Consider the following 26,872-nt stretch of genomic DNA (forward strand, 5'->3'; position numbering starts at 1 on the left):
AACGACACTCGGCGGGGCATCAAAAAGGTGTCCTTATTCGCGAAGTGTCGTTATACCCGAAGTCTCATTATAATGACAGTGGGATGCCATGGGGACTTTGCTCTGGGCATGGAAATTATGTCGTTATTCGCGAATTGTCGTTATATCCGCAGTCGTTATTAGCGAAGTTGACTGTATTATCAGTGTATCAGTGTATCAGTGTATGACGTCATATCAACGAGTAACAGTTAGCTTAGGACTTTAGGTGTTTTGATCGAGCCCTGCTTTCCAGAGGCAGAGGTTCCTTCTTTAGACTTTACTTCCTTGGCCAGCCAACCGGTGGTATTCCATCAGAGAACTGCTGTAGAGTCATACTCGTACATACATCTTTGTCAAACTCAGACTTTGTAGCAGTGCAGGGTCGGGGAGAAGTACAGCAGTGAAAAGTGTAAGTGCGTTTCAGTTTCACGAATCACGGCTACATTTTTTCCTTGCTGTAGCGAGTAATGCAGTTCTAGCCGTGGCGTGCAGAACTAATAGTAATACTAGCAGTACTCGTAGTAGCTCGGTTGGTCCCATCTCCGTGTAGGCTAGTGATAGATTGGTACGAAGAGAAAAAAAGTATCTCTGAGTGAATGTTGGACATTTAGGCGAGCCGCATTCAGTTTTCTTGCATTTCGTATGCACTTCTAAAGCTCAGTTCCTGTTGTCGCACAGCGTCTGCCGACACCTAAACTTTACGAAAGTAAGTAGGTCTAGTACTATGCATCCCTGGACTACTGTAGTGTAGAGCAGCTATTGCCGCTCACTTGGCCGTGCACATGCTTGTGTGCGCCAGTCAGTTGAATACTACTAATTGTCTATCTGCTCAGTAGTCACGGATGCCGGTCATGGAGCCAAATCAAGGGGGGATCGTAACTCGTTACGAAGGAAATAGCAGCGCGCCCGCAAAGCTGGCTGCGACGTGTGCACGTGAAGTTGCGGTAAACCTAACTCAAAACTTCAGTAAAGTCGTATGTCGGTTATCCGAACATGGTTGGGCCACCATCTGTTTGGTTCCGTGCCTGTAAAGAATATTTTCGGATAGTTGAAGTCTAGTACTTAGTAGTACTAGTAGTACAGTGCTGGCAACTGAAATCCGACCCCCCTAGCGTCTCGTACGAATCGCTAATGCGGCTAGCGCACCGCTAGGGGGGTCGGATTTCAGTTGCCAGCACTGTAGTACTAGTACTAGTAGTAGTATCGTAGTCTAGCACTACTACCCTATGTCACATGTGCGTGAGCGGAGCCTAGAGTAGAGGACAAGAATACAGTACTGTCAGTAGTTGTGCTACATGAAGTCCACACTGCAATGCTACATGAAGTCCACACTGCAATGCTACATGAAGTCCACACTGCAATGCTGCATGAAGTCCACACTGCAATGCTACATGAAGTCCACACTGCAATGCTGCATGAAGTCCACACTGCAATGCTACATGAAGTCCACACTGCAATGCTGCATGAAGTCCACACTGCAATGCTACATGAAGTCCACACTGCAATGCTGCATGAAGTCCACACTGCAATGCTACATGAAGTCCACACTGCAATGCTGCATGAAGTCCACACTGCAATGCTACATGAAGTCCACACTGCAATGCTGCATGAAGTCCACACTGCAATGCTGCATGAAGTCCACACTGCAATGCTACATGAAGTCCACACTGCAATGCTACATGGCACGCACAGTTGCACTGGCAGTTTGAAACGAGGCAAGCAGTGCGAGCGGCGGCACTGTGCATGTGAGTCATTTTGTGCAGTTCTCTTTTGGAACTGACTTGGTGGATTGGTGGCGGTCCGAGGACACCATGCTGCTCCACTTCTCATGGATACCCGACGGAATTTGTCCCTGCAGAATTGGAAGTGATGGAGCATTCGCGCCCTTTCTGAAAAACTCCACATGCGTTTGCAGGAGCGTCACACACGGTACGACTAATACGACCATGGTCGTACCACTTTTCGTCCAGGATGGTCTTCCCGATTCATCCAAAAAAGCAATAAAAGAGCACTAAACCTGCTCTATACAAAAGAGAAAGGACCAAGGAACTATAAGTTACGCTATACTGTCCACTAACACCACCAGTTACTAAACAATCAGCTCATGCGACAACATTGCACGGCACTGACTGGTAACTGGTGGTGTTAGTGGACAGTATAGCGGCGTAACTTATAGTTCCTTGGTCCTTTCTCTTTTCTATAAATTGAACCTTGGCTCTCCATCCGAAAACACGCTCTGTTGGCCGAAAAATCCGATTTTTTTCCCCGGGTCGGACCATTCCCCCCCCCCCCCATCCCCTGAATACCTATTCCGACAATTATTTCATGTTTCAGGAGGCAGTGATGTTGAGCTGCACACTTTGCGTACTGCTTGTCAAGTTGCCACTTGGGCTGATGACATTAGCAGGGGTGCAATAAATGTGCAGAGGCCGGAGCTTCGAAAGATTGTTTGAAGTTGGGCAGAAATGAAAATTTAATACTGAAAGGCTTAGCCTTCGGATACTAAGTTACGTAGTCTTGGCCACATTGCCAGAATGGACGCAGACCGCCCCCCCCCCCCCCCCTGGACAGCTGGTGTTCGGGTCATTGCTACCTACATGTACATGCCCCCCCCCCACATGTGGTCCCAGGAAGCGTTGACGTGATGTTGTCCGAACCGTGAGACATCCGTCACCAACATATTGAAGGAGACTGGTTCGACGCCGCGCAGCAGCGAGGAGAGTGGCGCACAGCATTTAGCACTGCTTCGCCACCACAGCCGGCCTCCCGTGATCGGATTCAGTGCAGTGTTTGTAGCAAATCCTTTTCGAAGAACGGCCTGTCATGCCACACATGCACTCAAGAGCGTCGCAAACCTATAGCAGACCAGGTTGGCAGCAGGCAATGCACCGTGTATCTAAGCTGGTTTCGCAGTCCTGGTGGGCTGGCAGTCCACAAATGCCTGGATGTGCCACCATCGGCTGCTCCAGTGCACGGCCAGGTCACCCCTGTTGGATCATCGTGTGGCTCCCATCAGCGGCTCTCCCTGCCTTGCTGCAAAGCCCACTGCAGCTCATGCGATAGGTGTTGCAAGTCAACCCAAGGGTTCCAGCTTCACAACTGCAACACATGGATTCGAGAAAAGTCCAGGAGATCTCGCTAGGATGTCAATACGAAACAGCACCTCAGCCAAACTCTCCATGTCTGTCGGCCCCTCACACGAGGGGACATGCACCCGGAAACGGCAATGTTCAGGACAGGACAGTGTGTGTACGTGTGCGCACAAATTCAAATTACGAATAGATGCCTAGTTGCAGCCTCTTTCGGGCCAGCACCAGTTGATTCAGACAATAAGTGCCAGATTTTTAATTTACGGGTGCAATCTACTTTGACTGAGTAGTTTGGAGTATTTTGAAAAAATTATACACAATGGTGATATGAGAAGCAGGTTTCGGGTGACTGCAACCTTTGAAAGCAGGGTTCAGAACACATGATGTGGGTTTGGGTCTGCTATTCCACACATAGTGACATTGCAGCCTGTAAAACCTGCTATGATCAATTCTTGTTGGCTCTAAACAGCATTTGGTGTGATTTACTGTGCCTTCTTATCCCTGCAGTATTATTCTGGCCGTGATCCCAGCCGCTAGTGAAGATGTTGGGGTACATTGAAGACCGTTCTAAAGCGTTCCGTAAACAAGTTACCAAACGCCAAGCTAACCGGTGGATACATCGTCCTGCCTATTCCGGAGACTTGATGACAGCTTTCGAGGGAATGAGCGACCAAGTAATCGGACACAACTATAGGCGTGCATTCGAAGCTGCTGTTAGCCTGCCCGAGCCACAGGCTAAGACTAAGCTGATGCGACAGGTGAGCGCGCCTGTTCCGGGAAATTGCCACTGAATATGGCAATAGCTCGCGCGAAGCTGAGGCACGTTTCCGGCGGTTTGGAAAGCAAATGTTGCCGCACAGGCATGCAGGGATACTGGGAGTAGGAGTGGCTGGAATTGCTCCATTTAAAACCTTATCATCAAGTTCTACAGTGTAGATTCTAGATATTGCTTGCATATATTTTGCACGCCGGCCTGTCGCATGAAAATTACGTTCATGTGGAGCTGCCAAGCCGGGTATAGCCTGGCCTGGGGTGCATTCAGCTCGGTGAGCCGGGTATAGCCTGGCCTGGGGTGCATTCAGCTCGGTGAGCCGGGTATAGCCTGGCCTGGGGTGCATTCAGCTCGGTGAGCCGGGTATAGCCTGGCCTGGGGTGCATTCAGCTCGGTGAGCCGGGTATAGCCTGGCCTGGGGTGCATTCAGCTCGGTGAGCCGGGTATAGCCTGGCCTGGGGTGCATTCAGCTCGGTGAGCCGGGTATAGCCTGGCCTGGGGTGCATTCAGCTCGGTGAGCCGGGTATAGCCTGGCCTGGGGTGCATTCAGCTCGGTGAGCCGGGTATAGCCTGGCCTGGGGTGCATTCAGCTCGGTGAGCCGGGTATAGCCTGGCCTGGGGTGCATTCAGCTCGGTGAGCCGGGTATAGCCTGGCCTGGGGTGCATTCAGCTCGGTGGTTCCTTTCTACTGTTAAACGGATAATACTAGTGCCGGCGATATTCTAGCGAAAGGAGTGTTTTTGCCAAAGTTCTTCCACGCCATGCATGTACACTCCAGTACTAATCACCTTTTTTTAACTCTGAAACTCGGATCGCTAAAGAATTCATCGCGAATTGGTCCTGACTCAGAAAACGCTAAAAATCTTACCCGCTAAAATTAGCCGTTCTACAGTATGTGGACTCTGCGGCATGCCTGGTGCAGCTACGCACACAGCAGTTCTACTCTGCTTAGTTAGACGGTAGTTACCCGGCCGGCTTCATTTCCTGGTTCATGGGCCGCATACCAGCCCAAACTGGCAACCGGGCCAAAAAAGGAAGAGATAAAACTGGGCTACGCCGCACACCACTGATTACTAGTCTCAGCTATACACATGCGTGCTCATCCTCTCTCAGCTGTGCCCGGGATATGTTTGTGCATGGGAGTGGTCCTTGCGGATCAAGGTACGGCACGTTTCGAGTACGGACGTTTCTGAGTTCACAGTATACAGCCGTGAGAAAATATTCAGAATTGTTCCGGGTCTCCTGAGAGTTGGTCCATCCGTTTTAACACCCCCCCCCCACCCCACCCCACCACACACCCCTTAAGATCAAGGTGTATCCGATTTTACGCCCCCCCCCCCCCCCACCCCTTAAGATCAAGGTGTATCCGTTTTTACGCCCCCCCCCCCCTCCACCCCTTAAGATCAAGGTGTATCCGTCTGAACACCACCACCCACAAGGATTAAAAGGCGTGCTGCAGCACCTAAAGCGATGATGAAAGAAAGAAAAGCCAAACATGGCAGGTTAAGCTGCCGTCACCTGACATAAATGTTGCATTCAGAATTATCTACGTGCTCTTGTTCTCTTCAGTGCTTCGGCAAGCATTCTGAACCGATTTCAAAGGAAGACAGGCAAAGGAACAGAACTGTGCGACGAGGAAGGTTTCTAGGTGTGTGTGTGTGTGCACTTTGGCCTTGATTTGTTGTTTTTGTTGCTGCTCTTGTTGCTGTTAGGATGCTGTTGCTGATACTGTTGCTGTTGCTGTTGCTCTTGTTGACATTATTGCCATCGTCGTTGTTACTTATTGTTGCTTGTTGTGGCTGTCTTCGTCGTCCTTGTCATAACGGATGCAGAGTCTCTCAAAATGCGCTGCTAGTAAGTTTTGGTGTCCTGATGTTCCACAACCATCAAGGCGTTCGGCTCTGTTCTTCCTGCTGATTTTCTCCTCAAGCAAAATATTCAGGATCTAGAGAAATCAACCTGTAAAGTAAACTTCTTGTTAACAAATTGCCATCCGCGGATACTTTGACACCATGCCCGGTATACCGACTGAAAATATGGATGGTAGAGAGAACTATAGGAAACTCGATGGGAAGACTACGGGTGAACAATGAAACATTATCCTCTGACCGTTGATCGCGATTGTTCAAATTTTAGTTGCTGGAGATGGGAATTTCCCCATTTTTCTCACTTACATGTACCAGCAAAATAAAACTTTCGCCGGCGAAAGAACAGATCGTGACATCCTCTGCGCTGCACAGAAGGTTGGAGCCTCCTTAAATCTGATTTGAAAAAGCAGTTCAGTTGCAACTGAGTGCCTGGATAATTGGACAACCAAAATTTTGTGAAATTCTTCATAGACTTGCGTACTGTATTTTCTCGCATAATACAAGCACAGTCTCCAATAAAGGCACACTGCACGTATGCATCGAGCACATTCAGGCGACAGTATTCCAATAAAGGCACCTGCAACTTTGTCCGAATGCGCCAGGAGTCTTTTTTACAAGGTAACAGGTTCCGTCCCGGTTGGGCTTTTGATGTGCGTCCCGGCATCCTTTTTTATGTTGCTTACTGGTACTTCGAAGTGTGCGAAATATTCATTCTGTGCCAGTACCATTTTTTTTGCATCGTTACTTTCTGGTATGGACATTGGTATCAGTTGGAAATATGAAGAAATAGAGCAATCAAAAAACAAGCAAGAGCACGGAAAAGTGGGCTTGAAATGATAAAATCACAGTCTCCAATAAAAGCAACGGTCGGAGGGTGGTTGGCAAAAATTTAATAGATGTGTGCTTTTAATAGAGAAATTTAGTCGAATGCGCAAAGTTGAAATCTATGAGGAGTTCCCCTCATATATTATGGTAGTTGCCACTGCGCAAGGGACTGGGAAGTGCTCACAACACTGATGCAAGGATGTCAGTGGGGTTTCTAATGGGTGCTGAGCATGCTGTGTACATGTGTCGTACATGAGGTTGCGCTTGTAGCTCTTTGTCGTACATGCTGCTGCGCTTGTGTCTCTTTGTCGTACCTTCTGCTGCGTTTGTGTCTCTGTGTCGTACATGCTGCTGACCCATGGTACACGCTGCTGCGCTGTCTTGGAATGCTTAGTACATGCAGCTGCACCGTCTTCTGTCCCCTCCGTATGCACTCTTTCTCGTCTTGTCCCCGTTGTATACGCATTTCATCGTCTTGTCTCCGTTGTATTTGTCCAGTTGCCGTCTTGTGTCCGTCGTACTTGATCGTCTGCCGTCTTTGTCTCCCGTCCCGTTGTCTCCCCACTTTTTCCACGTCCCACAATATTTTCCCTTGTCTTGTCTTGTGGGAGTTCAGTTCTCTCGTCGGCTCGTGAAGTGTGTTATAGAAAAGCTCTCTCTCTCTCTCTCTCTTTCTCTCTCTCTCTCTCTCTCTCTCTCTCTCTCTCTCTCTCTCTCTCTCTCTCTCTCTCTCTCTCTCTCTCTGTCTCTCTCTCTGTCTCTCTCTCTGTCTCTCTCTCTGTCTCTCTCTCTGTCTCTCTCTCTCTCTCTCTCTCTCTCTCTCTCTCTCTCTCTCTCTCTCTCTCTCTCTCTCTCTCTCTCTCTCTCTCTCTCTCTCTCTCTCTCTCTCTCTCTCTCTCTCTCTCTCTCTCTCTCTCTCTCTCTCTCTCTCTCTCTCTCTCTCTCTCTCTCTCTCTCTCTCTCTCTCTCTCTCTCTCTCTCTCTCTCTCTCTCTCTCTCTCTCTCTCTCTCTCTCTCTCTCTCTCTCTCTCTCTCTCTCTCTCTCTCTCTCTCTCTCTCTCTCTCTCTCTCTCTCTCTCTCTCTCTCTCTCTCTCTCGGTAACGAGAACAACTAGCTTCCTAGTCCTTTTGTTTGTGTGGCGTGACGAGAGGGTGGAAGTAGTTCGTCCTTCAACCAAGACGACACATGTATACACCCGTCACCATGAGTTGCTAGTGCAAGTGCAGTGCTGTGCTACGAGTCCACGACTTGAACAAAAAGAATCTCAACTGATGATGCAGTCGCGTAATCTCTATAGGAAACTAATGATTGTGTCTTGTGCGTTGAATTTTGTGCAACCCTGCAGCGTTCGAAGCTATTCACGTCGGCTCCAAGTGTAGCTCATGTTACAACTGTCATATCCGTGGTGTCATGTATAAGGTGAGCAGGCGAACAATGCTGATGAGTGCTTTTGAAGCGCACAAGTACTCATGCTTCCCGGCCTTCACGGACCGAACTGTATGAGATGTTCCTGGAGCCTCTGTGTGCATGTGCCGTGTCTGTGTCTGTGTGTGTGTGTGCGTGCGTGCGTGCGCGCGCGCGTGCGTGTGTGTGTGTGTGTGTGTGTGTATGTGCATGTAGGCACATGTTTGTGCATTGTACACACCTTTGCCGGGGAAATTCCCAGTGCAGACTAGGTTGCAGACAGGGGTGAATGATTACAGTACATGACATTGTATTGGCTTACGGTCAGCGCAGCATCGTATAGAGGTTATGCGATTACATCATCAGTTGAGATGCTTTGGCGATTACATCATCGGTTGAGATTCTTTGGCGATTACATCATCTGTTTGCTTTGGCGATTGCATCATGAGTTGAGATGCTTTCGCAAAGCCGCTACGACACGGTGGCGTGATGCACTTGCTCAAGAGAAGCCATGGAACCCGCCGACTCAAGTCGTATGCATAGAGCCCATTAGCGGTTCCGCCCACTCAAACTGTATACAAAGCGCCCATAAGCAGTTTGCTGACTCACCACCAGGACACCATTTGTATCCGCTCCAGAGACGCATGTATCGATTAGGGGCCATCCGTAAATACCGATAATCTTTCAAGACGTTATTTGTTCCCCCCCCCTCAAAACGAACATACACATGTTTGTGCAGGGGAACGATATTAATTTTTTTAATGAATTGCGATCCCCTCATGAAACGTGACCAACAGCAACTCCGAACTCACGCCACACCTAGGTTTTCTTTGGGACGGTCGCAAAACCTTGATGTGCCGGGCTATATTCACACGGCTGACTTTCACTTTTTGTAAGTCATCAGCTACATGCATTATGTTTGCAGAGTGCCTGTCCGCATTGCCCATCCACATTTAGTCATTGATATTTCTTGGCAAAGACGAGACTAACACAGACCAAGGCCCCTCCCCCCCCCCCCGCCCCCAAACGAACCAATATCTTCTCTAAAAAATATTGATATTTTGTGGAAGACCCCTTTAATATGCTACTTGGTCCGCGTCAGCAATATTGTCGCTTATCTTTCGAAAATTTGAACTTAGACTTTGGACATGAACGCGTGCACTTGAACTGATAAAACTTGGTACGATGGACGGTAAGGTATAGAATGACAACTAGCTGTAAGGAATTTATTGTCCAAGGAAGGGTTCCTATTTTTTTCGGTCCTCCTCGTCGCTGCTCTCGACGCTGGCGACAAATATTTTTGCTCGGGATCGACTATCTTGCTTTTGCAAGCTCATCTCTCTACCTCTCCGCTGCCTGGCTATTATCTTAACAGAAGTCGATCGTGATGGTCGCCTTCTCTATAGGACTTCGCGTGGGCAGTACGACAGCCTGTGTGGTTCAAATCAGACGCCGTTCTTTGCAAGATTTTATTTTGAACGACGACGACGACGACGCGTACAGTACTTGCAAATCTCCACGATGCGCTGGATACTCCGAGCGTTGAGTTGGAGGTAAGGGAGCTGAGATCTCAGCTTGACGAGCGATCCCTGAGGTGAGCGGTCTCGGCCGTTCAGCAAAATAGAGCTGATTCCGAGTAGCCTATTACTTTCTTGTGGCTTGCGCTGCTCTTGCCTGCACAGCGTAACAAGATAATCTATTTTGATGCGGCGCTGTATCAATCAGAATCACACACCCGTCGCTCTCGAAATCCACTCGAACTGTAGCTAGTGTAACGGAATCACAGCCATTCCGTTCCCCGGGACGCAGGACACAAAGGACAAGACTAGTTTGGTTTACATAATTATTATTGACATTACGGAAATGGAGACAACACTCAAAGGGACTAACAAGAAGACTGACAAAAGGACTCTCGACTACAAAATCGCGCATGCTCATATCACACATGCACGCGACTAGACGAGACAGTTTGGGGAATGCCATCACACAGGAAAACAACACATCATTTTACAACACCTGCCCCCTTGATGACATTCCACAAAATAATAAACCGACACCACGTTCCACATGCACAACAGCAAAAGGAACCACAGCAAAACAGAAAAACCAACCAACAGCTTACATTGTAGCACAACAAAACTGGGCCACGACACAGGGCCAAACCAAGACACAAGAGCCGACGCTCTAAACTCAGGCACACAAGGATAACCGAAACACGAGAGCCAAAGCTCCAACAAAATAATAACAATATGCGCGCAGCAGCGCAAAATAAATCTACAACACAAATTAATGCAGAACAACAGAACGACGAGAAGAGCAACATACCGACAACCAAACTCAACAACACAGCGAGCAAAACAACAACAAGACGAACAACAAAGGACGACACACAGTCGGTGATGCCAGACTCATCCACTGGCCTCTGGCGAGCCACGGCCACACGCTCCATGCGGTATCTGCCGTCCCAGGCTCCAGTCCCCAGCTTCTGCCGGTCCACCACCTTCTCTGCCTCCTCTCCGCGTCTTCTTCCGCTTCCACCAGCTCCTCGTCTCTCCTCCATCCCCACGCTTACTCTCTAGTTGTACTATTACTTGTATTAGTTGTTGACGACGACGAACAGACTCATGACAAACTTACTCATCCTCTGCGTCCCGGGTTTCGGCACCACGTTGTAACGGAATCACAGCCATTCCGTTCCCCGGGACGCAGGACACAAAGGACAAGACTAGTTTGGTTTACATAATTATTATTGACATTACGGAAATGGAGACAACACTCAAAGGGACTAACAAGAAGACTGACAAAAGGACTCTCGACTACAAAATCGCGCATGCTCATATCACACATGCACGCGACTAGACGAGACAGTTTGGGGAATGCCATCACACAGGAAAACAACACATCATTTTACAACACTAGACCTTTCAGGTACTAGTAAACTAACTTACTAACCAAAATTGGGATGAAATGGGATGCCAAGTGAACTTTGGCGACATATAAACAAAGCTGAAAGATAAGCGACAATATCGCTGACGCGGACCAAGTAGTAGTTCTATTTTTTTCCTCTATTGGCAAAGTGTACTATGATGCGACCACGATAGGAGGTCAAAACCTTGAATTTGTTGCCCAATGGGATGGAAAGAAGTTTCCGTGTGAGGCTAGTTTACTGTAAATGGGGTGCTTACAATACAATATTATTATTATGACATTATGAAATTCCAGCCTGGACTGGAATTGAGATCTTGGGCATTTTAGTTCATGTATACAAACACATTAGAAACTCCTCGTGCGTTTTAAACATGTCAAGCACCGAGCTGGCCTCGCCAGCTAAGATCCAGTGTCGAGAGGTACCCGAGGCCCACAGCCTGAGGCCTCGCCAGTTCGTTCTGCATGAAACGTTATTTGCCCAGCGAGGTTTCGCTCACTAGTACTTGCGCATCATATGTAAAAAATAAAATAAAAAAGGAAAAGAAGAAGAAGGTAAACTGTTTTGAGTTCAACTTACTCAGTGTATGACCTGAGGATGCGATTGCTCACCGCCATTACTGCTGTGTGGCTGGCTACAAGAAATTGACTGTCTTTGTGGTCCACTTTCACGACAATAACACACACAGAAGTCTCTGCTGTGAGCACGGTGGCTCGGCAATGGCTTTATTTATTGATATATCCTCTTGCTGATTTTTATTTTATTTTTTTATAAATAATTGTATGCATAGAGATAAGAAAAATAAGCACAAGATACTGCTGCTAGTCGCACAGCAAAGCACACAGAAAACGACAAGATGTTACAATGAATGTAACAACACCCGTCCAAGCTAAAGGACCTACATCCCTGCCCCAGGACGGTATCTTGAAAAAAAAACCCACACACTCACCACACGGTGAGTGTGTCATCCAGCTTCATCATCCAGCTTCAGTTCAATCACAATACAGCAGTATTCTTCCCATGCAGATTCAATTGAACTCCTCTGGCACTATCCATACAATCTGAAGCTGTACGTAACCATACAAAGGCCCGCGACGCACACACCACCCCTACGGTTTTTAACTAAAAAAGAAAAGCAGTCGTAACTGCCACAGCCACATGGCCAATAAGAAAGCCAATAAGATTACAGTAAAACCTGTAACTAACGACCACCCCTTGGTGCCCGGAAAAGTGGTCTTTAGTGGCAGGTGGTCTTTAGTTAGAGGTTTGCACCGCGTGACCATATATGGATCCCATTATATGATAATTATGTATGTCAAAATGCAGATAATACAATCCCCCACCACTTGCGCACTGACATTCTTCTTTGAGATCATACAACACTTGGAGAGAGAGAAAATCAAGTTCTATTGGAGACATTAAATTCAGCTCCTACTTCTGAAGCTAGGAGTAGGAGTCAAGAGTTCCCTGTTGAAGCTTCTCTTTGCGCTGGTGTGTACCAGTACTCGATCTACATGTACATGTACGTGATGCGGCGATGTTGCGAGTTTTCGCACCTTCACTGTAGACTATAGTATGCGCCATCGTATCCTGGCCTGTGTTCCGTACAGGTGAGTACATGATACCGTAGCATGCTAGCTAGCCAGCACAGACTGTCAGTGTGACCTGGTGACTGAGCTGTGTGATTGCACTTCGACAGAGAGCCGCTCAGTTTCTCCTTCGAGTAGTAACATCGATCAAAGAGCGCTTTGGATGCGCTCTCCAAGACGTTTCCTATCATGTTTGTTCTTGACAGTTATGACAGCTGTAGTGCAGTCCACACTGATTCCACAGTCAAAATGAGACTGCGTTCATTTGTCCAGCTGTAGTATCGAAACAGTCCTTTCAGGACCATGGAAAATCATCAACATTTCGAGAAGGAGCTTCGAGCAATGTTTGATTTCCTACATCGCGGTCGCTAGTTATGGGTCAAAATTCGACATTGGGACAAGAATAGGCGGTCGCTGGTCGCGTTCAGCAGGTAGTCGCTAGTCAGAGTGCATTTTGAATGTGAGACCGTCCGTGCCTGACGAAGTGGTCGGTAGTACCAGGCCGGTCGCTAGTCACGGTGGTCGTTAGTTACAGGTTTTACTGTATATCGATAAACACACACCCAGAAGTCAGGTGTGGGAGGGTGGGATACAAACTGCACCAACGAAAAGCCACTGCGAAGTGACAGGAATGCGGTCAAGCACAACGTTTTTGCTGAAGCTAAAAGTTGCAGGGAAATCCCAAAATCAGTGCGATTTTACATGAGCCCCAAATGTTCAAGTTACCTACAAAGACACAAGCTTTCCAACTCTCTTTGGCCGTTGGAAAGCGTACCATCTCAGTGTTGCCGCTATGATTCGAGGGCATTCAAGCTTGGTAGATGATAATCGTGACCATACTGCTGTGTAACAGAGACTAAGTGGGAAATGCGAGGTTCATCAGATGATCTAGAAATGCATGTTGTAGGCCGGGTGTAACGGCGATCACTGAACAGCACTGAAACTTGAATTCCGCGTATAACTTGCTACTCGACATGCACACCGCCGACAGGTTAGTTTTGGCTAGGTTGACTCTCAGCGTGGAGTCCAGGGTGCAAGTGAAGCCGCTCGCCACAGAGATGAACTATTACTGTACACTGTATTACGCCGCGTCCCTTGCCTCGCCGGGCTTGGTCGTCCCTTGCCTCGCCGGGCTTGGTCGAGCACTCTCAGGCTTTCTTGTCAGCATCATGTTCTAGAATGATGCAGTGTTGTTACAATCAGAGTTTCCTGCCCTCGTGCAAATCTTACTGTACTTCTTTCACACGGTCAATTCAAACACTCGATCACGGTCTATATTCACTGCAAATGCCACTTTTAAATAAAATAAATGCGTAGCGTCATGATCAGAGTAGTACGGTAGGGGTTAGTTGTTGATTTTCATGCTCTGGGGATTAGCCCTCAGCAGCAAATTTCAGGTTCAACCCCGCCCCGTTCTTAAATTATTAAAGACCCAGTTATGGTTTGTGTCCACCAGATCAACTCGTAGTTCCTTCTCATTACCCTGTGCCAACACCTCCGTGTTTCTGAAATCTCCGCGTACACTCACTGGTCTGCCCTGCCAACTAGCCTTAACGCATGCACAGACATTAAGGAGTTAAATCTTCAGCTTCTTCGTCCTAAATAATCCCACCATTTTCGTCATGCATCTCCTTGCAGTACTCCCTTTTGTTTCTCTCCTTATTATTTAGTTCGCCGTGGTTGGCTATCACCCGACTTCTCATAAATATTGGCAGTCTTACGATGAGCCAGAAGATGTCGAATAAATAAATGAATAAAAATAAATAAAAAAGGGTTAACACTGAAAACTTGGATGTCGAGCCAATAGTATTTTTAAAAGTAAAGTTCAAGGACCAATCCCGTCCGTTGGAATTGTCCGTACCCGAGCCTTCCAAGTTGGAGGGTTCAACGGTTGGTTTGCGCTTCGTAGATGTCCTGGAGCTAGGTGTTAGGGTGTTGAATGTCTCAATATCCTTGTCAGTTTTGTGCCTTGTGCGTGCGTACGCGGGCGAGCGGGCGGGCGGGCGGGCTGGCGCGTGCGTGTGATTGCATATGCCAGCTAGTTCGGTTGGTGGGTACACTTATGCCAGATTGTGTTGGGTGTGTTGCCAACAGGCTCGGCTGCTTGAAGGTGTAATGTTCAATTATGTATCTGCCACCTTTGTTGGTTTCAGGGTTCATATACTTTTAGGCTATTTGAAAGACGCATACCTGTTAACCACGTACTGCTTCTGGCTAGATTAACTCTTGTGTAATTAATGGTGCTAGTGAAGCTTATATCAGATCCACTCTGACTTAGCCACCCATACTAGTAGCAAGTATTACCTTCACTGGGGGCAGGGGTAACTGCAGTCGGATCCGGAGACGAACACCCTGATGCCGTCAACCCTTTTTCTGCACCTTGTCCTCACCCACTTACTGAGGTGTGGTGAGTCCATACTGTAAGTCGACAAATTTTCGGCCCATTCAAATTTCGGCCACCCAGGGCTAAAACACATTTCGACTGCAACAGATTTGCGGCCCGCACTGCTGCTGCCTGTATACACTGTCACACTGAACCTTGCAAAACAAAATTTCGGCTGCAACAAATTTTCGGCCAGATATGACCAGACCGAAAATAGCGGAAAATAAATATGCGCCAGATATTTGTTGACTTACAGTAAGTGGGATCATTTCCAAGTCCACCCATAGTTTGGGGATTTCAGGGGGTGTCGGCCATTGGGCGGTTCAATAGCCAATTGAGTCATCTTTCCAAGATTCCTTTTGAGACTCACTCCCCTCTCCCGGGGAGACCCACGTGACCAGTTTTGGCAGTGAGCAAGTACAAGTACAAGTGTGTGTGTGTTCGTGTGTGTGTGTGTGTGTATGTGTGTGTGTGTGTGTGTGTGTGCGTGCGTGCGTGCGTTTGTGTGTGTGCGTGCGTTCGTGTGTGTGCGTGCGTGCATGTCTGTTCTTGTTTGTGGTTCTTTCGTGAGCTTAGTGTCTTGTTTGTGCACCAGAACAGAGTACATACTGCTCCTGGTGCTACAAGTCTGGCAGGTTTATCTTCAGACATGGGCCACATCACGAGGTGCTGGAGCTTGCAATCGCGATTCCACCCCAAATGCTTTCTGTCTGCCGGACGAACACCCAGATCGAGATGTACCCTGTCGGCGGTCTGAGTAAGGTCTGCAAAAAAATGAAAGGGTGTGTTGTTGTTTCCAACTTCATTGTCTGCACTGCCTCCTGTCGCAAGGCTTACTTGTACACGTGTTCTGAGAGTGTGGACACTGTCCTCAACAATGCACTCAATCATGCGCCAGTCATGCCGCTTTTAATTAACTCACGCAGGACTCACCATCAGCTACTCGCTTCTCAGAATGTGCAAAGTTTGTACCTGTAATGTGTATACTGTAAGTGTACAAAATTTCGGCCCATTCAAATTTCGGCCACGCGGGGCTTAACCCCATTTCGGCCGCATCCAGTTTTTGGCCTGTACTGTTGCCGCCGGTATACACTGTCACACTGAACCTTGCAAAACTAAATTCCGGCCGCAACACATTTCCGGCCAAATATGACCCGACCGAAAATAGCCGAAAATAAATATGCGCCGAATATTTGTTGACTTAGAGTATAGGAAGAGTCTGCATCTGTCTATGGGACTGGAGAGTGTGCATCTGTCTATGGGACTGGAGAGTGTGCATCTGTCTATGGGACTGGAGAGTGTGCATCTGTCTATGGGACTGGAGAGTGTGCATCTGTCTATGGGACTGGAGAGTGTGCATCTGTCTATGGGACTGGAGAGTGTGCATCTGTCTATGGGACTGGAGAGTGTGCATCTGTCTATGGGACTGGAGAGTGTGCATCTGTCTATGGGACTGGAGCCTATGGGACTGGAGAGTGTGCATCTGTCTATGGGACTGGAGAGTCTGCATCTGTCTATGGGACTGGAGAGTCTGCATCTGTCTATGGGACTGGAGAGTGTGCATCTGTCTATGGGACTGGAGAGTCTGTATCTGTGTATGGGACTGGAGAGTCTGCATCTGTCTATGGGACTGGAGAGTCTGCATCTGTCTATGGGACTGGAGAGTGTGCATCTGTCTATGGGACTGGAGAGTCTGCATCTGTCTATGGGACTGGAGAGTCTGCATCTGTCTATGGGACTGGAGAGTGTGCATCTGTCTATGGGACTGGAGGGTCTGCATCTGTCTATGGGACTGGAGAGTGTGCATCTGTCTATGGGACTGGAGAGTCTGCATCTGTCTATGGGACTGGAGCCTATGGGACTGGAGAGTGTGCATCTGTCTATGGGACTGGAGAGTCTGCATCTGTCTATGGGACTGGAGAGTCTGCATCTGTCTATGGGACTGGAGAGTGTGCATCTGTCTATGGGACTGGAGAGTCTGTATCTGTCTATGGGACTGGAGAGTCTGCATCTGTCTATGGGACTGGAGAGTCTGCATCTGTCTATGGGACTGGAGAGTGTGCATCTGTCTATGGGACTGGAGAGTCTGCATCTGTCTATGGGACTGGAGAGTCTGCATCTGTCTATGGGACTGGAGAGTCTGCATCTGTCTATGGGACTGGAGAGTCTGCATCTGTCTATGGGACTGGAGAGTCTGCATCTGTCTATGGGACTGGAGAGTCTGCATCTGTCTATGGGACTGGAGCCTATGGGACTGGAGAGTCTGCATCTGTCTATGGGACTGGAGAGTGTGCATCTGTCTATGGGACTGGAGAGTCTGCATCTGTCTATGGGACTGGAGAGTCTGCATCTGTCTATGGGACTGGAGAGTGTGCATCTGTCTATGGGACTGGAGAGTGTGCATCTGTCTATGGGACTGGAGAGTCTGCATCTGTCTATGGGACTGGAGAGTCTGCATCTGTCTATGGGACTGGAGAGTGTGCATCTGTCTATGGGACTGGAGGGTCTGCATCTGTCTATGGGACTGGAGAGTCTGTATCTGTCTATGGGACTGGAGAGTCTGCATCGGTCTATGGGACTGGAGAGTCTGCATCTCTCTATGGGACTGGAGAGTCTGCATCTATCTATGGGACTGGAGAGTCTGCATCTGTCTATGGGACTGGAGAGTCTGCATCTGTCTATGGGACTGGAGAGTCTGCATCTGTCTATGGGACTGGAGCCTATGGGACTGGAGAGTCTGCATCTGTCTATGGGACTGGAGAGTCTGCATCTGTCTATGGGACTGGAGAGTCTGCATCTGTCTATGGGACTGGAGAGTCTGCATCTGTCTATGGGACTGGAGAGTCTGCATCTGTCTATGGGACTGGAGAGTCTGCATCTGTCTATGGGACTGGAGAGTCTGCATCTGTCTATGGGACTGGAGAGTGTGCATCTGTCTATGGGACTGGAGGGTCTGCATCTGTCTATGGGACTGGAGAGTCTGTATCTGTCTATGGGACTGGAGAGTCTGCATCGGTCTATGGGACTGGAGAGTCTGCATCTCTCTATGGGACTGGAGAGTCTGCATCTGTCTATGGGACTGGAGAGTCTGCATCTGTCTATGGGACTGGAGAGTCTGCATCTGTCTATGGGACTGGAGAGTCTGCATCTGTCTATGGGACTGGAGCCTATGGGACTGGAGAGTCTGCATCTGTCTATGGGACTGGAGAGTCTGCATCTGTCTATGGGACTGGAGAGTGTGCATCTGTCTATGGGACTGGAGAGTCTGTATCTGTCTATGGGACTGGAGAGTCTGCATCTGTCTATGGGACTGGAGAGTCTGCATCTGTCTATGGGACTGGAGAGTGTGCATCTGTCTATGGGACTGGAGAGTCTGCATCTGTCTATGGGACTGGAGAGTCTGCATCTGTCTATGGGACTGGAGAGTCTGCATCTGTCTATGGGACTGGAGCCTATGGGACTGGAGAGTCTGCATCTGTCTATGGGACTGGAGAGTCTGCATCTGTCTATGGGACTGGAGAGTCTGTATCTGTCTATGGGACTGGAGTATATGTAAGTCAGCCACTCACATAAAGTCACGCAATCTGTTTGCCCAGGACTGAATGAGGCGACTGCGAAAGCAGTGAATTAGGCTGTCGTTTGTTTCCATGGTCGTGTTTCTTGCAGATGCAATCGTAAAGACCTTCCTCCTCAATGAGCAGTACATGATGGACTCTTTCGCATCCAAATACCAAAACAAGTTTGCAGGCGTTGGAGGTAAGTAATTTTTTATATAGAAATGAGACTGATGGTCGGTCAAGGGCAGCTAGCCTCTCAGTTCATGTGTGTGTGGGGGGGGGGGGGGGAGGGGGAGGGAGGGGGGTGCATGTACATGAGTGCGCACGTCTGTGTGTGTATGTGTTTGTGTGTGTGTGTGTGTGTATGTGTGTGTGTGTGTGTGTGTGTGTGTGTGTGTGTTTGAATAAAATGAAAAATAGGGATTCACTGGCCAGAAAAAGCCACTTCAATCAGCTGTGTGGTGGATACCAGGCTAAAATTAGTGGCGGTTAATTCATAAGCCTTGCAAGCTGTTGAATGGTGTAATCCCAGCACTAGTTGCTATGTCTAACATAGCTGTTCGCTATCATTGCTTCTGCGATGGGCAGGTCTGAGGTCTGAGGTGTGTGTGAATCTGAATATCTGAAAACGTGCAATGTACTACCGGTATCACCTTACTTATGACATCTGCCCAGTTTGCCTGGCCTGGCTTTGCCTGGCCTGGCTTTGCCTGGCCTGGCTTTGCCTGCGAATAGTCATGTTTCATATAACTGGAGAGGTGGCAGCATTATTTTAAAATTAACATTTGAATACAGAATATCACAGGTCTACTAAGGCACATGCGAATACGTGGACTTACTGTTGACGTAAACGCGGACGTGCGTATAATAATAAAATACTAAGGTACAACGGGGCTGTAATCCTTGGATGCAATCACTTTCTATTTCCAGTCACGGGTTATTGTTGGTGCATTGCTGCTGCTGCCGTTCAGACTGGATCTTCCCATGAGCACTTTCCTAATCTAACTCCTTTCAATTGTGTTTAGATTGGGTCTTCCCAGGGTCACTGTCCTCCTTCTACTCGTTTTAGGATGAGTTTATGTTTTGTCTTCACATGCTGAGCACTTTCCCAATCCACCTTGTTTTAGCCGAGTTTAGATTTGGTCTTTCCTTGATCGCTTTCCCGTGACTCTGGTCTATTCTTGTTCTGGGTCAAGGTCCAGATTCTCGACGGTTCTTTGAAGACTATGCGGCGTTCAGGACTTGGAGCGTCTTGTTTGGCGAGATTGAACGTGTCCCTGTGGAGAGCATTATCGCTAACTTCTACCCGGAGCATCAAACCCGCATGTCTCACTTTGCAGACAACAGTGCTAAGGTGGACCACTACACCTTCCTGGCTCTGCAGGTATGTGTTGCCCAACCGCTCATGAGGGTCCATGCAGCCAAGGATGGCAGCTTCAGCGTTTTGGTGCCGTGTGCAGCATATCCGGCAAAGTTTTGTTTCTGCGCAGTGTGGTGACAAAGACGAGGACACAGAAGACGACGCGACAGCGCATATCGTCAAAGAAGACACGTGTGACAGGACCATCGGAAGCATGTGTCAAGTCACCAAACAACTTATCCATGACCTGTTGGAAGGTGGCAGGACCATTACAACACCCCATAGGCAGTACATTAAATTCATACAGACCCAAAGGAGTGGTTAAGGCAGTCTTGGACTTATCGGTTGGGTCCATGGCAAGTTGCCAGTAGCCGGTCGCCAGATCCAACGTGCTGAACAGGGAACACCCGGCAAGAGAATCAAGAGTTTCAGTTATGATTGGGTAGTGGATAAGCATCGGGAACGGTGACACTATTGAGTTTCCTGTAGTCAATACATAGACGAAATGAGTCATTCGGCTTCTTTACAAGAACAATAGGGGCAGCCCAGGGACTAGATGATTCAGTTCTGGAATTGTTCCATCGGGAAAATTAATTAATAGGGTCAGTCGCACGTGTCATTCAATGGGGCCTGAGCTGTGTAGAGAAAGCAGTGACTATTTTATTGCATCTACTAAGATTGCAATTTCAAATTAGGACTTCACGGAGAATTTCAAAGTTTTAGGAAATTGGAGGCCACATGCCACGTACTGCTCTTTCCTCTCCGAAACTCAACACTTGCAAGCCAGATATGAAAGAAAGAAAAAATCATCAGTCACACCACCGGGACTCGAACCAGGGACCTTGCTATTCGCGAGCAATGCTCTAACCAACTGAGCTACAGTATGACTCTTATCCACGGTGATGGTAAATCTATCCTTCTCCGATCAATCCATATCTGGCTTGCATCATACTGGCAACTCACACCAATCAAGAGGGCCCTCGGCCATTCGCTTGATATCATGGATAAGAGTCATACTGTAGCTCAGTTGGTTAGAGCATTGCTCGCGAATAGCAAGGTCCCTGGTTCGAGTCCTGGTGGTGTGACTGATGATTTTTTCTTTCTTTCGTATCTGGCTTGCAAGTGTTGAGTTTCGGAGAGAAAAGAGCAGTACGTGGCATGTGGCCTCTAATTTCCTAAAAATCTACTAAGATGTAATTAGAAAACTAGGGTGCCAGTTTCCCATGAATGAACTGAAGGCAAACAGTAACCGGCAGCATGTTGGCTTGCCTTCAATTACAACTCCGCAGTGTGTGCCTTTAATTAATCCATTGTGTTTACTTGTGTATATTTTAAGTATTCCGTATAATCAGCTGCTGAACTGGTTTACATTTGCTCATGAAATGCACATCCAGGCACTTGTCGACCTGAGCACGGACACCGTTTCCTTCTGGGCTTACACGCGGATTCTCCATGCCGCAAGACGGAAAGACTTGAGCGGTGAGATTTTCTTTTACTGCACATGATCGTAATTACTTCAAGTAGTATTATTATTACTTCAAGTAGTATTATTATTACTTCAAGTAGTATTATTATTACTTCAAGTAGTATTATTATTACTTCAAGTAGTATTATTATTACTTAGTATTATGATGTGTTTGTCATCTCCTCTTCGGCTTGTGAGAGCATGTGCCCACGAGCATTCAGTTGTAACTATTGAAAGTTGACTGAACCCTGATTTACTAGTCGCTGATCATGGAGCTGAGCTAGTCCTCGCTAAAAATTGTTGGCACCGGGACTTGAATCTGGCCTCCCAATAATTCACCCATAGCAAAGATTCTTGATAATCACTCGAGCTAGGGGCACACAGGTGCCTATCTATCGGATTGAGTTCTGGATGAAGATTTGAAGCGTTTAAGAGCATAGCCCGAAGCACATTCTTGGCAGTCTGTTAATGTGTACGCTGATTGCATTGCGGCACGTGTCCCATCGGAACCTACCCGTAGAACCTAAACATACCTGTTAGACCATCATACACACATACACAGACATGTTGCACGGCCTGTGTTCTAACATTCACCTAAAACATGATCCTAAACTATTGCCAAGCGGCTAATGAAGGAGTCCGGCGGCCACACTGATGCTTGAGGTGGTAAGGCGCATTATGAAATACCGTGGCAACCACTAAGTGGAGCATGGAATATCATGCCTATCGTATTTTCCCGAATATAAGTCGACTTAGATATTAGTTGACCACCCCAAATCGTACGGACACTCCAGTCACTTCATTTGTTGTGCCAGATTCCCGTATGTAAGTCGAGTTCCGTTTGTAAGTCGACCCCCAGCTTTTGGAGAAATTTCTGGCGCACAGAAGGTCGACTTATATTCGGGAAAATCGGTACCTACGTGTGCTGGTAGTTTACAAGGCAGCCATTGCGGATGTACTTCTGCGAGAGTGCGTGACGTTGGATTCTGTACGGTCGGTAGGGTCCAGCGGATAATGCCGGCATTATATTCGGCATTATGGGACTTTCCGAGCATCAGAGCATTATGGAGCATTACTCCATTAGAAAGAAAGAAAACGAGCATTTTTTTGTGAGATTTGAGCGCCATTTTTATATTTGGACTTTCATAGTGGATCATGAATATCGGGAAATCCCAGCTTTTTGGCAACAATCGGCTACACTCATGAGGTACAGTGAAACCTGTCTAAGGTGACCCCTCAAGGGACGAGAAAAAGTGGTCGCCGTGGCCAGGTGGTCTTCTTATCCAGGTTCAGTGGGTCACGTGACCATATCCACATGTGATACATCATTTTGATCAGTGTATCACAGTGCACACACCTATGCTACTCTAGCACGACTCATGTGCCTGGGGTCCTCAGACCCAGTGTCAAGTGTCGTGCATGCACCATTACATGCACATCTACACTTCCTGCACTGATGTGTAGATCTACCATGCATGGTGCACCATGCAATGCATACAGTTACATGCACTAGCACTGTGCAACGCGGTCGCGGGTGGGTGGTCACCGGTCGCGTTGAGCGAGTGGTCGCCTCATCTGAGCTGTTTTGAATGTGAATGTGTCCGTGACAAGGAAATGTGGTCGCCATGGTCGAGTGGTCGCCATATCCGAGTGGTCGCCATTACAGGTTTTACTGTACGTGCAACCCTCCTCGTGTTACCAGGTTACTGGATCGTGGATCGCTTTGTGTATACATGTAGATCTACTTGTAACACTTTTTAGCACTTGATGTAGCAATGACTACATCATGTATGTAGTTAGGTCAATGACTATCTACGTGCGCAAAACCAAAGTTGTTGCAAAAATTCGCAACACGGATTTGCAAGGAGGAAACTGTTTTGTCGAAAACCGTGATAGAGAGTCATGGGGCGAAGTGAATATCGAAAAGTTGAAGAGAAGTTTCTCGTTGTGCCTCAGCCAGCTCTGAAGATAGCATCACTAGGCTAGTAGCGGTACTGAAGTAGACGCCGATCCTTTCATAAATTTGGAACAGGCTGAAAGAGCAGCTGCAAGCAGAAAGAGATACATGTTGTGCCGAGGAACTGCCTTAGCGGAGTCCAGCCGAACTAGCTCGAAAAGAACTAGAATTACTCATGGATTCAGCCGCACCAAGTCGTTATGAGCACTCTGAAGCAGCGCGTGTCTGAGTTTCCTGATGAAACACGTCCAGTTAGATGTGGACAGCTGTGCTCCCAAGACAGCAGTGACTTAGTCCAGTGCTATCAACAAAGAAGAGTCACGATTCTTGTCAATGTTGCCACCCAGTTGTCTATGCCACACCAAAAGGAGAAGAAGACTAACAGTTATGAAAGTAAAGGAAGTAGAGCAGCAAAATAATCCGGCCGCATTTTTTTCACGCTCACCGCAAATGGAAGGGATCAGCCTAATATCTGCTGTTTCACTTTCAGGTGAAAAGATTATTCACAGAACCGATGCAGTGGCAGCGTGTCTGCAGGCAGGACTACCAGTTGCCATGATACACCTCATCCCAATGATCCCTAACATGGGTTAGCCCCATCCCTCACACAAAACAAGTCAACAAAGAGGCATCTTTGGATTGAGGAGTGCTGGTTTCGAAACAACTGGTTTGAAGCTCAAAGTAGAGCTGGTGTTAGCTCAGAGCAGAGCTGCTGTTAGCTCAGAGCAGAGCTGCTGTTAGCTCAGAGCAGAGCTGCTGTTAGCTCAAAGTAGAGCTGCTGTTAGCTCAAAGTAGAGCTGCGGTTAGCTCAAAGTAGAGCTGCTGTTAGCTCAAAGTAGAGCTGCTGTTAGCTCAAAGTAGAGCTGCGGTTAGCTCAAAGTAGAGCTGCTGTTAGCTCAAAGTAGAGCTGCTGTTAGCTCAAAGTAGAGCTGCTGTTAGCTCAAGGTAGAGCTGCTGTTAGCTCAAAGTAGAGCTGCTGTTAGCTCAAAGTAGAGCTGCGGTTAGCTCAAAGTAGAGCTGCGGTTAGCTCAAAGGAGAGCTGCGGTTAGCTCAAAGTAGAGCTGCTGTTAGCTCAAAGTAGAGCTGCGGTTAGCTCAAAGTAGAGCTGCTGTTAGCTCAAAGTAGAGCTGCTGTTAGCTCAAAGTAGAGCTGCTGTTAGCTCAACGTAGAGCTGAAATGCTAAATGGATGTAATATAGCGCAAGGCAGAGCCGCAGCAAATAGCTAGATAACACCAGTTGTGAGAGTGGACCCGATTAGTGGGTACGATAATTATGATGGTGTGAATAAGTTGGATAGGGAGGGATGGTGGGAAAAGAAACACTGCTGAAGCACGATCCGTTGTCTGGAAGAGCACAACAGGGCAAGCAAGATTTGTTTTTCTTTTCCGCAAAATGGGCTGGTGCCTTTTGTGATTACGCAGCAAAACAAAGCGCATGACGTCAGTCTTGAATGCAGTACAAAGTAATGCAGTGCAGTGTGTGCGCTAGTTCGGATTGTTGCTAACAAGTACTAGCACAGCTAGTACACCATTAGCCCCATCCCTCACACAAAACAAGTCAACAAAGAGGCATCTTTGGATTGAGGAGTGCTGGTTTCGAAACAACTGGTTTGAAGCTCAAAGTAGAGCTGGTGTTAGCTCAGAGCAGAGCTGCTGTTAGCTCAGAGCAGAGCTGCTGTTAGCTCAGAGCAGAGCTGCTGTTAGCTCAAAGCAGAGCTGCTGTTAGCTCAAAGTAGAGCTGCGGTTAGCTCAAAGTAGAGCTGCTGTTAGCTCAAAGTAGAGCTGCTGTTAGCTCAAAGTAGAGCTGCGGTTAGCTCAAAGTAGAGCTGCTGTTAGCTCAAAGTAGAGCTGCTGTTAGCTCAAAGTAGAGCTGCTGTTAGCTCAAGGTAGAGCTGCTGTTAGCTCAAAGTAGAGCTGCTGTTAGCTCAAAGTAGAGCTGCGGTTAGCTCAAAGTAGAGCTGCGGTTAGCTCAAAGTAGAGCTGCGGTTAGCTCAAAGTAGAGCTGCTGTTAGCTCAAAGTAGAGCTGCGGTTAGCTCAAAGTAGAGCTGCTGTTAGCTCAAAGTAGAGCTGCTGTTAGCTCAAAGTAGAGCTGCTGTTAGCTCAACGTAGAGCTGCAATGCTAAATGGATGTAATATAGCGCAAGGCAGAGCCGCAGCAAATAGCTAGATAACACCAGTTGTGAGAGTGGACCCATGAAACCAGCACTCCGTTAGCTAAGCACTATTGACGCACAGCAAGGGTCAATTATGTCAGCACAGGCAAGCATTGCGCAGCTAGAGTTCAGTAGCTCATTACTCACCCGAGTTGGGGATCATGGCATCCATGGCACAGCAGCAAGCCGGGACGATAGCTGGCGCTTAGCGCTTGTTGTAGTCCGGATGTAGCATAGACACGCATCGCTCTTTTCACTGACCTACCACTCGGAAGAAGGAGTCGGGGCACTAGCCATAGCAGCGGTGGTGGCTGCACCAATGTGGACCGAATGCCCGGAGTAGTTCGACTGGGATGGTACACCGGCCGCAGCGACAAGAGACCATACTGTTACTGTGAATGACTGCCTGGTCGGCTGCTGTCTGTTCGAGAGTACGAACAAGAGTTGCTCTGGTCCCTCGCGACGAGTGACAAATGGGTAGCTAACAATGGCACGGACCGGGCAGTACGGCGGTACAGACGGGCCAATGTCACTAGTAACGCCTTTACCGAATGGGTCCGTCTTGGATGAAAGCAGGAAGAGTTGCAGGCGTCCGTCACCAGGGGAGCTAGTACAGCCCCGTGTGATGCCATTAGTGAATTCAGCACACCGAAGAAATCCAAAGAAGGAGCATGGCGGCTTGGTAGAGCAGCTTGTCATGGCCATTCAGGATACTACTTTTCCGGCGTGCATCCGTCAGGTGTCGTAGGATTGGCATAGTTATAGGAAGGCGAGGGGTGAGAACAGCTGTACCATGGCATCGCTGGATGCCCTTCAACACCCTCTCCAGAAGCCACGCATCTACTAAGGGGCCGGCAAACCCATTCTCAAGGTGGGCTTTATGCACCGCACTCGCATACACAGATACAGTTCAAGGCACGCTGATCATAGTTCACGCATGAATGTGTGTCCAGGAACGATGACTCGGGCAGCAAAAGTGAGCTTCCCCAGGAGGGACTCGAGTTGACGCTGGCCGATGCTGCGCTCGCTGATAGTAGCCATGAGTGGCGCACGGATCTCGGACAGCTTGTCCTCTGGTAGCCGCAGTCTAGGAAAATACCAAGGAAGGTCAATGATGGTGATGGCCCTTCGAGCTGGGATGGAGGAAAGAGGAGTGCCGAGATACGTGAATGCCCGGAGGGGGATGGTGAGTTGCTGGTTGGCTGCAGCCGAACCAGTGGAGATATCGAGAAAGTCATCGAGGTAATGAAGCCGGTGATCTATAGCAAACTCGTGCTGCATGATCCAGTTGACTGCTGTGGCTACTGAGTCAAAGACGGCTGGGCTGGAGCGGAGGCCGAAAGGCAGAAAGCGCTCGTAGTAGTAGGAGCCTTCCCAGCGAAGTCCTGACGGCGGACTGGGATCTGCCGAAATGCACTGCGTACATCGAGCTTGGACAAATACACAGGCTGTGGGCATGACATGATGATGTTGATCGCGTTGTCAATGCTCGCGTAGTGCAGAG

At 48.2% G+C, this 26,872-nt stretch overlaps 1 protein-coding gene across 2 annotated transcripts in view; it reads left to right on the forward strand.

The window, feature by feature from the left end:
• Positions 1-223: 223 nt before the first annotated feature.
• Positions 224-26,872, forward strand: part of LOC135807069 (uncharacterized) — a 48,305-nt gene continuing 21,656 nt past the window's right edge. The window contains exons 1-8 of one of the 2 annotated variants that reach the window (XM_065321151.1): positions 224-427; positions 3,615-3,865; positions 5,449-5,527; positions 7,919-7,992; positions 15,452-15,632; positions 18,542-18,631; positions 19,629-19,816; positions 21,187-21,271. In XM_065321151.1, the coding sequence (XP_065177223.1) occupies positions 3,650-3,865; positions 5,449-5,527; positions 7,919-7,992; positions 15,452-15,632; positions 18,542-18,631; positions 19,629-19,816; positions 21,187-21,271 (913 nt within the window). In that variant the 5' untranslated portion in view covers positions 224-427; positions 3,615-3,649. Of the gene's footprint in view, positions 428-616; positions 725-3,614; positions 3,866-5,448; positions 5,528-7,918; positions 7,993-15,451; positions 15,633-18,541; positions 18,632-19,628; positions 19,817-21,186; positions 21,272-26,872 lie in introns of those variants that run through there. The other variant, XM_065321152.1, reaches the window with a different exon arrangement.

The sequence above is a fragment of the Sycon ciliatum genome, chromosome 1, assembly GCF_964019385.1.
Source record: "Sycon ciliatum chromosome 1, ocSycCili1.1, whole genome shotgun sequence".
In the NCBI taxonomy this organism is placed as follows: Eukaryota; Metazoa; Porifera; class Calcarea; order Leucosolenida; family Sycettidae; genus Sycon; species Sycon ciliatum.